This window comes from Oryctolagus cuniculus, chromosome 10 (assembly GCF_051225735.1).
Source record: "Oryctolagus cuniculus isolate XC-2025 breed Fujian yellow rabbit chromosome 10, ASM5122573v1, whole genome shotgun sequence".
In the NCBI taxonomy this organism is placed as follows: domain Eukaryota; kingdom Metazoa; phylum Chordata; class Mammalia; order Lagomorpha; family Leporidae; genus Oryctolagus; species Oryctolagus cuniculus.
The window spans coordinates 106,804,935-106,815,355 of record NC_142876.1 but is presented as its reverse complement, the minus strand read 5'-3'; the positions used below and the strand labels follow the sequence as shown (position 1 = coordinate 106,815,355).

Here is a 10,421-nt window from a genome sequence, read left to right as displayed (position 1 = left end):
CTCACCCTGGCTTTTATACTACTTGCCTGTTTACGTGTTTACAGGAGTTGATAATGGAACAAACCAAAGCCTTCACCAACCAGGCAGTTAACCAAATGCTACCACAGGGATATACTCAACTCCCACCCAGGAGATCATGGCTTGAGATGTCACCCCATCAGTGGAGAATGACTCGTCACCCCACGTCAGCAGGAAGTAGCTCTAGAAGACACATCATTGTCCCTCAACCTCTCCTGGGCTTTTAGGGTTGACATAATCACACACAACACTTGTTTTATAAAAAACAAAAGAGGAGGACGTTAATGAAATGGTGCCATCTTATATCAGGTGCCATCTTAAGCCCCAGGCACCATCTTAGGCTCTGGCCCAGCTGCCATCTTGTAAAATAAGCTTCGATCTTAAGCCCCGCCTGGCTTACTGGAAGTCGAGTGACCAAATGGCACAACCACAAGCGTCAACTCTCTCACCCCCACTGCTTCCACTTCCCACCCCGCAAGGCTATAACAAGACCTGCTTTCCCACACACTCTCTCTTTTCGCTCTCTCACCCTCTCCCTCCAGCCTGTCAGTTTCCCCCCACCACCACAGTAAACCTTTTCCCTAATAATAAGTAAATAAATAAATAAAGGATTATAGCTATTTTAGTCCGTCTGAATAATGGGTAACTGTGTAGTTGTTAAAAATGGTGCTGGAATTCCTGTAGAATACTGGACCACAAAACTGTATATTTGTGAGGGAGGGGAAATGTATGTGCACACACATACACAATAACGTAGTGACTGATACACAAAAAGCTTACCACTAATCATCTCTAAGCCAGGGTTCTCTCAACTCTGGGTGCCTAACAAGGATGAAAACGTCTGTTTCCAGTGGTGAGATGATGGAAAATTTTAATTCTCTCTTTATGATTATCTGTACTTTCTTCATTAAATATACATTAGGTAAATTTTAAAATGCAAAAAAATGGAAACAGGCAAAAACAAGGCATTACAGCTCTCCTTGCAATGGCTTAAAAAGTGACAAAATAATAACATCCAAGGGTAGAGGAGGAGTTAAATATGATATGGCAGACTCATGCAGCACGATATTAACTAGCACTACAATTTCGTTTTGAAGAATGTGTGACACCATGGGATGCTCTCCTGATGTCACTCCAGGTTTTTCCTTTCTGCACACGGGCTGAAAGCTTAAGGAGATACATTTGCCAAACCCCATCATGGCTTGGGTCCCACAGTGACCCGGTTTCAGACAAGCAGAAGATTCCTCGGCCACTGCTTCTGCTACCAGCTCTCGGCCAGGGGTGTCCAGGGAGCTCAGGCTGACACCTGCTATTCTGTTCCAGGCAAGCAGCCTGCAAGACACTAAGCTTCTGAAATAAACCCCTTTCTGTGTAAAACAGAATTACACATAGGGGAAAGGTTTACCGTCATGTTTGTTAGTTTGTTTTCCTTCTAAAAAGTGAGGTACAAAAGTCTATCCAGAGGATTAACACTGCAATGTTGAAAAAGATTAACAACCCTATACAGAAAAAGACCAGAAGGAAATAAAACCAAAGTATAGCAGTGACTGTCTGTGCGCACTGAGCTCATGCGAGAGCTTTTTTCTCCTTTTGGATGTTTCTGTCAGTGCAACCATTATGGAAAGCAGTATGGCGAGTCTTAAAAAAACTAAAAATGGATCTCCCACGTGACCCAGCTATCCACTTCTGGGAATATATCCAAAGGAAATGAAGTCAGCACGTGAAGAGATCCCTGCACTTCCATGTTTACAGAATCCCAATTCACAATAGCAAAGACAGGGAATCAACCTAGATGTCCATCAACTGAGGACTGCATAAGGAAAATGTGATACACACACACACACACACACACACAAAACACCTGATGGAATATTTGTCAGGCCATAATAAAGAATGAAATCTTGGCCGGTGCCGCGGCTCAATAGGCTAATCCTCCGCCTGCAGTGCTGACACACCGGGTTCTAGTCCTGGTCGGGGCGCCGGTTCTGTCCCGGTTGCTCCTCTTCCAGTCCAGCTCTCTGCTGTGGCCCAGGAGTGCAGTGGAGGATGGCCCAAGTCCTTGGGTCCTGCACCCCATGGGAGATCAGGAGAAGCACCTGGCTCCTGGCTTCAGATCAGCACGGTGCGCCGGCCACAGTGCGCCAGCCGCAGCGGCCATTGAGGGGTGACCCAACGGAAAAGGAAGACCTTTCTCTCTGTCTGTCTCTCTCTCACTGTCCACTCTGCCTGTCACAAAAAAAAAAAAAAGGAATGAAATCCGAACATTTGTCATAAAATGGGTGGAACTACAGATCATTACACTAAATCAAATAAACCTAGAAAGACAAATACCCACATTTCTATAGACCTAGAAAGACAAATACCCATATTTCTATTTGTGGCAATTTATATATATATATATACACACACAATAAAATTGTGTGGATGTCATATTATTCTCTATGTTGTTAAAAATACTGATTTGATTAATTGTATCATATACATGACTAGATCTTTCTTCACTCTGATCATTGCCATGAATCTCATGTTTTGCAATATTAATATACCTGTATTCAAGAAAAGTGTATATATATATATATATATAAAATATCTACATATAAAGTGAATATGGCAAAATGTTAAAAACGGTTAGATCTAGGCCAGCGCCGCGGCTCACTAGGCTAATCCTCCACCTGCGGCGCCAGCACACTGGGTTCTAGTCCAGTCAGGGCGCCGGATTCTGTCCCGGTTGCTCCTCTTCCAGGCCAGCTCTCTGCTGTGGCCAGGGAGTGCAGTGGAGGATGGCCCAAGTGCTTGGGCCCTGCACCCCATGGGAGACCAGGAGAAGCATCTTCCCCTGGCTTTGGATCGGCGCGGCGCACCAGCCGCAGTGCACTGGCCACAGTGGCCACTGGGGGGTAAACCAACAGAAAATGGAAGACCTTTCTCTCTCTCTCTCTCTCACTATCCACTCTGCCTGTCAAAAAATAAAAATAAATAAATAAAAAAGCGGTTAGATCTTGACATTTAAAAAGTTTTAAAATTTTCTCCATTGACAGTATGAGGGATCTTCACTGGAAAATGCATGTTATGAAATAATTATGCATGGATTCCAGTTTTTTTGTACTGACATCACATCTTTTAATTCCATTTTCCATGAGCATCTGAAGTCCCCTCCTGCGTGTTATCTATAATCTTCAGAAACATAACTTTCTCTGAGAGAGAGTGTCACTTGGTCCTCTCCATAGGAGTGCAGAGTGTTCTGTGGCCTCCTGACGTCCACCTGAGCACCCCACCCCGGCACACCTGAGCACCAGCGGTCCCGCAGGTGCTGGCCTCTCTTCCCTCTTCATTGACTGCTCCCTGCCTCCACTTCACAGGTACATCTTGTTCTGTGGATCATCTCCTTTCTTCAACTCCTCCATCAGAGATTAGCTCGTAATAAGGCCAGATAATGGTAAGTAACCATAGTCATAGTAACACTCACAACACAACAACACAGGTGGGGACCTTTGGCTCAGCTTGAGTAACTGCTTGGTTTATTCTGTGTCCTGCATCCTGGGATGAAGCCAACATTTGTCCCTCCCCATCTGGAGTTGTCAGGCGGTACGATCATCATCAACAGGACTGAGTGAGGCAGCAAACAGAATAGCATCTCCATGCCCAGGAAGCTACTGGTGAGCGTCATGGGACCACTGGAGGCTACATCTTGCACCCGTCGAGCCAGCGCCCCAGAGTGTCGGAGAGCTGGCAGTTCTGGGACCAGGTGGGCCTGCAGGGAGGAAGGCCGGGAAGAGACAATGAGAGGGGTGCCCCCGGAAGTCAGAGCTTGGGGCTCCCGGGGCTCCCACACGTCTTGAGGCTCTTGGGCACCTCAATGCGTCTGTCTCCACCACACCCAGGCAGGAAGGCTAGTGCTTCCTCCGTCCTAGTGCCCACACTGCCCCTCCCCTCACAGAGAACCCTGCATGGTTCAGAGGAGGCGGAACCGTGAACCTCTCCCTCGAGCCCAGTAAGGCAAAGATGATGAGCTTCTGTGAAGTGAGGTTTGGAGAAGTCCCGAGACTGGATCGGTCGCACAGCGACCCAGGCAGGCCCTAGCCCTGAAATCAGAACCCTAGGCCAGGGCCCTTCCACCCGTGCTTGTACCTGCTCCACTCTTCTGCTCCCCAAAATCCTCCCAACTCATCAACCCTACAGAGGTTAGCTAGGCTGAGCTGATATCCCCACAAGTGATGCTGCTGTTCCCAGTCCCCGTGCCAGTCCCCAGTCCCCACTCCCTCCTATCCCAATCCACAGGCTGGGGCAGCCAGCAGGCCAGCTACAGGCCGTCTGAGACCCTGCTTAGCTGGTTCTCTCCATCAGCCAGGCAGGCCTCCCTGGTTCTTCCCACAGAGTAAGAAAGGGCTGTGGCCATGGTGCCCCTTATGACTACAGAGCACAGGGGAAATGCACACGTGTGTGTTTTCAGAAATCCTGAAGCTCTCCAAAGCCCTACGGCAGACACGGCAGAAAGACTGCCGGGTGCAGGCAGCGTCTTGGCTTTCTCCCTTCCTATGTGCCCTAGCCCTGCGGAGCCCCGGATCTGAGCTGTGGAGAGGACAGGGCTGCCTATTCACTTCATAAAAGGTCGTTTTCTCTGACTCTGAGACCCTGAGCAATTAAGAAGGCCTTGACCAGCCCTGCCCAGCATCTCTCCAATGAGTGCTGTACAATGAAGATGATTCCATCTCATTAGCATTTACCCTAGAGGGTCAGGCGAGCTTCCAAATTAATTGGAAAGTCGAGGCTATGTGTGAAAGGTATTTCAGGCCCTCAGAAGACAGTTAACGTTAATAAGCGGACTGGTATTTTATGCAGTGTACTAGATCTGAAAATGGATAATGAATAATGGCTTCTTAAAGTGGTACTGAGACCCAGGCCTGCTCGTCTGAGAAACTTAAAACTCAATTCCTACCTCGCCTTTTACACCAGAACAAATTGCAAGATGATCCAAATTGTAAGCACAAAAGCAGGATGTCATAAATGCAAATTTTTAATTTATTTACCAAAGAGGAAATATAAGGTTTATTTTGTGCCAGCACTGTTTTAATACAGAGGGAAACATGGCTCAGCTTCTTTACAAGCTTGGAGTATGAAAGACTTTTCTATAAAGGAGATGCCATACAAACCCAGGAGCCACGAAACTAAAGACCGAGGGATGTGACTCTGAAACGGCAAGGCTTTGATGGGATGAAGACAGCACAGGCAAAATCAGATACAAACAGCACAGTGAGTCTGGGACTGCAGATGAACAGCTGGCGAGATTAAGACGGAAGAGAAAGGGGATCTGGGCTGAGGCACAACATAGCAGGTTAGGTTTCTACCTGCAGTGCCGGCATCCCATATGGGCACAGGTTCGAGACCCGGCTGCTCCACTTCCAATCCAGCTCCCTGCTAACGCACCTGGGAAAGCAGTGTAAGATGATCCAAGTGCTTGGGGTCCTGCACCCACGTGGGAGACCCAGGAGAACTCTAGGCTCCTGGCTTCAGCCTGGCCCAGCTGAGCTGTTGCAGCCATTTGGGGAGTGAACCAGCAGATGGAAGACCTCTCTCTCTCTCTCTCTCTCTCTCTCTCTCTCACACACACACACACACACACACAGTCTATCTCTCCTCCTCATTCTGTAACTCTGCCTTTCAAATAAAAATTAAATTTTTAATTAAAGGGTGAAAGTCATTAATATAGGCTATATAAGATTACCACTTACCATGCTCCCATCCCTTCTTTTCCTTTTACAATTATCTTGACACATTCAATTGTCTTCTTTAAATTTGGATTCAGCATCTCTGTGGAGAAAATAAAGTGAAACAATTAACCATACCACCAGGGCACAGCTGAGTAACAGTGATCTGAGGATTCATGCTATAGAAGATTCCATAAGAATCTATACCTAAATTCTTCTCAGAAAACAGTAGGAGGCAAAAAAGATGTAGTCTCCGGGCCGATGCTGTGGCGCAGCGAGTTAATGCCCTGGCCTGAAGCGCGGCATCCCATATGGGCGCCAGTTCTAGTCCCAACTGCTCCTCTTCCAGTCCAGCTCTCTGCTATGGCCTGGGAAAGCAGTAGAAGATGGCCCAAGTCCTTGGGTACCTGTACCCACGTGGGAGACCTGGGGGAAGCTCCTGGCTCCTGGCTTTGGATCAGTTCAGCTCTGGCCGTTGTGGCCAATTAGGGAGTGAACCATCGGATGGAAGACTTCTCTCTCTCTGCCTCTCCTCTTTCTGTATAACTCTGACTTTCAAATAAATAAAATAAATCTTTAAAAAAAAGATGTAGTCTCTTTTTTTCTTGTAATTCTTATAATAATTTTTCCATTTAAAATATATGTGTGGCAAAGTGGGTAAAGCCGCTACCTGCAGTGCTGGCATCCCATATGGGCGCTGGTTCAAGTCCCAGCTGATCCACTTTCAACGCATCTCTCTGCTGTGGCCTGATAAAGCAGTAGAAGATGGCTCAAGTCCTTGGACCCCTGCACCCATGTGGGAGACCCTGAAGAAGCTCCTGGCTCCTGGCTTCAGATCGGCGCAGTTCCGGTCATTGCAGCCAGTTAGGGAGTAAACCAGCAGATGCAAGACCTCTCTCTCTCTGCCTCTTCTCTTTCTGTGTAACTCTTTCAAATAATAAATAAATCTTTAAAATATGTGTGTGTGTGTGTGTGTATGACTCCTGTGCAAGGCAGTGCAACAAGCAGTGGAGATCTGGTGGCAAACCTAAGACCTTGCAGCACGGGGAAGGGCCCGGCCATGCATCTGAGGGACTGAAATATCTGTACTACACATTTGTCCTCTGTTCCCTCCTTGAAAAGTGGAAACCTAAAACCTCCCGCATGGGCCTCCCACAGGACCCTCCTTCTTGCCTATGCAATGGTCTCCACTTTCCCTCATCTGGTTGGACTGCATTTCAGGAGACTGTTACATCAGTGACCCCTGGATCTGCACAACAGAATCCCGCGACCTTGGCTTGGGCCAGTCGTGTCCCTAGCATGCCTTTCCACTCCTGTGATCTTACGTCCCATTGCTTTTTTCCAGGACGCCACCATTCGAGGTATGTCCAGGGCAGGAGACAGAGATAGTGTCCACCCTGAAGGCAGGTGCTCCAGCCATGATACCCACTGCTGAGGGAGCCCAGGCAGCTCCTCCTCCCGGGCCTTGTTCTCGCTCATCTCCCAGTCTGGATCTGCCACTGACTACGAGCCTGTGGCGCCAGGTTCCCTCCTCTGAATAAAGTGCCACTGTGATCCAGTACTATCCGTTACTGATGCGGTCGGGATATAGGATATGGGCTTTTCCTCAAGGTGGTAGTACTGGGGGTGATGGAGCCATTAAAAGCTGAAGCCTTGGGTCTCTGGGGTCATGCCCTTGAAGGAGACAGGGGTCTCTCTCTGCTTCGGGCTGCCTCTGTGACCACTGTGCCCACACATGCCTCTGCCATTGCCTTCTGTCCTTAACAGAGGCCATCCAATGGGGCCACCAGATCTTGGACTTTGACCCTTCAAAACCGTGAACCAAAGAAACCCTTCCTCTTTATACAATGAGTTACCTCTGGTACTTCATTATAGTAGTGGAAAGCTGACTAACACAGCCACATACATACAAACCTACACACCCTAACCACGTTGCAAATTCTTTGAACAAAGGCAAGTTTTCCTCAGGCGCCAAGCTGTACACCAACCCTGCACTCAGCACTGTACATTCCCTGCACTGAAGCCTTGTGAAGTGGGCGCTATCATTCTCTCCATTTTGCCCATGAAAAAATGAAGGCTCAAGTCAACACAGCCAGGTACGCTAAAAGATTGATTTTATATTTTCTTATTTTCTTTTTTTTTTCTTTTTTTTTTTTAATTTTTTTTTTTTTTTTTTTGACAGGCAGAGTGGACAGTGAGAGAGAGAGACAGAGAGAAAGGTCTTCCTTTGCTGTTGGTTCACCCTCCAATGGCCGCCGCGGCCGGCGCGCTGCGGCCGGCGCACCGCGCTGATCCGATGGCAGGAGCCAGGAGCCAGGTGCTTTTCCTGGTCTCCCATGGGGTGCAGGGCCCAAGCACCTGGGCCATCCTCCACTGCACTCCCTGGCCACAGCAGAGAGCTGGCTTGGAAGAGGGGCAACCGGGACAGAATCCGGCGCCCCAACCGGGACTAGAACCCGGTGTGCCGGCGCCGCTAGGCGGAGGATTAGCCTAGTGAGCCGCGGCGCCGGCCTATTTTCTTATTTTCTTTTTACATTCCAGTAGGAGGGTTTTGGGGGTAACATCTAATCCACCATATTTTCACCAAAACATGTAGTATCTGCTCTGTCACATATAGTTATTTCTCCCTTTAGGCCCTGGTTACACACAGACACACACACACGCAATTTCTCCTTATGAGACACAGATTAAGGGGCTACTCTGTTATCTTCTTTGCCTTGGCTACCAGGAGGCTCAGGGCGACACTGAATGTCCCATCACAGTAATTAAATCACATTTTAATGTGTACGTTTCCTCAACTAGACTGTAACTGTAATTTTAATGAGCCCTTCACAGCATTTTATCTACATTATCCCATTTAATATTCGCAGCAACCCCAAAAGATAGTTCAAGGTCCCCAACTTCACAGATGAGGAAGCTCCAGGAAGTCACTTGCACAGTTCCCTTAGCTCCTAGTGGGAGCAGCTGGGATTCCCACCAGGTTCCTGCAAGCTTTCGGTGCTCTTCCTCCTGCTTCGCATCCCTGCCTCTCCGTGAATCCAGGAACCATCCTAAATGTCTCTGGAGGCCCAAGGCCAGTCACAGGACTCAACACAAGTTACAAGGGTTCCCAGGCTGCACGACGAGGCTGCAGCCTCAGGTGTCAGTGCAACCTGCCCTGGCTGGGCAGCCTCTCTGTTTAGCCCCAACTCATGTGTCATGCTTCTGGGGCTGTCTCCCAGCTCTACCAACCCATCAGCCCGGAGGTCTGTTTCCCTCCCTGCCGAATGGAAACAGTAACAGGATCCGCCTAGTGGAGATCACTGTGCATACTGGATGGGCTGATGTTTGAGAAGGACTTGGAAGCAAATGATAGACTGACAACTCCATGAGGACTGGCATTCACAGGGTGCTCAATAAGTGCTCATGGAATGAGTAAGTCCTGGACAGCAGCCTCCTCTTGACCACAGATGCCTGAGACCGGCTGAGGGTGGTGGGCAAGTTCCTCCTGGGATGGCCAGCACCTGCCTCCTCCCAGTGACCACTTGAAGGAGGGAGTAGTGGCGCAGTACAGGTATAGTCAGGCCCAGCTGGAGCCCTCAGCTCCCACCCTTCAGAGCTGGGTGGGTTCCATGATGCCTGTAGCCTCCTGGAAGTGTCCTGACACCTCTACCCATGTGGACCAAGCGTTCCTCTCACCACCCCAGGTGAGCGTGCCCAGCTGTTCTCACTGCCTACCCTGGCAGTGCCCCCTGGCAGTGCCATGATCCCCTACCCGACCTTGGATATAGCTCACCCCAGTCCCTGTCAAGCCCCCCCCCCTTGTTTACTGTAGCCACCGGGAAGGGCAACCCTGAGTGTGGTGCCACAGTCACCAGTGCCCCAGCGTGGCCTGGAAGGAGGGGACCTACCAGAGCATGACATGCGGCAGAGGTTCTTGCCGTGGTCACACCAGCCATCGTTGCGGATCTGAAAGAGGCCGAAGCCTGCGTAGCCATCAGGTGCGTTTTCATAGACAGCCGTGGGGTTGAACTTGCTCTCAAAATAAGCCAGACACACCCCTAAGATGCAACAGGAGGCTCTGAGGAGAGCTGGAGTTGGTGCCGCCTGGGCAGGGGATGTCGGGGAGAGCAGTGCAGGAGATGGGGGAGCTGAGAGGGCAGGGGCCTACTCACAGTTTTCAAGGCTGTAGCCCTCAAAATAATCCAGGCCTCCTTCTCGGAGTTTCTTAGCCACTGTGCAACGGCCCAAAACGTAAGCAGCACTTGGCGCTACCAAGAAGCCAAGAAGGGAGAACACCACAGATGCTTTCATGGCCCCGAGCTCCTTAGGGCAGGAGCAGCCAGTGAGTGAGTGGAGCCAGTGACGCCTCCTCCCAAGATCACAGGGACCACGGGGCTGCGGGCAGAAAAGGGCACAGTGTGGGAGGAGGCAAGCAGCCGGGGTGCTGCAAACAGAGGGCTGGCACCTGGCTTAACCATGACCCGTCTTCCCATCCTAGATCTCCGCTTCATGCCAAGTGGCAACTGGGGGGACCTGAGACCCTGCCTCTTCTCCCCATCTCCACCTCCCACTTTCTAAGGAAACTGTACTCTTGAAGGTGCCCCCACCAGTTCTTCTCCCCTCCAGCAAAATCTGCTGGATTCTTTATTTGTATCTCGCTCCTTTCTCTTGGATGCTAGATACAGATGTTCAAGCTCTCTTCCCCTTTATTGTGAA

General features: G+C 49.6%; 1 protein-coding gene across 1 annotated transcript; it reads right to left on the bottom strand.

Moving 5' to 3' along the window:
* Positions 1 to 3,514: 3,514 nt before the first annotated feature.
* LYZL4 (lysozyme like 4) lies at positions 3,515 to 10,081 on the bottom strand. The gene is made up of 4 exons (XM_051851832.3): positions 9,878 to 10,081; positions 9,614 to 9,763; positions 5,748 to 5,826; positions 3,515 to 3,769 (listed from the first exon to the last, which is right to left on the bottom strand). The coding sequence occupies exons 1-4, from the start codon at positions 10,014 to 10,016 to the stop codon at positions 3,700 to 3,702; spliced, it is 438 nt and encodes a 145-aa protein (XP_051707792.1). The 5' UTR covers positions 10,017 to 10,081; the 3' UTR covers positions 3,515 to 3,699.
* Positions 10,082 to 10,421: the final 340 nt, after the last annotated feature.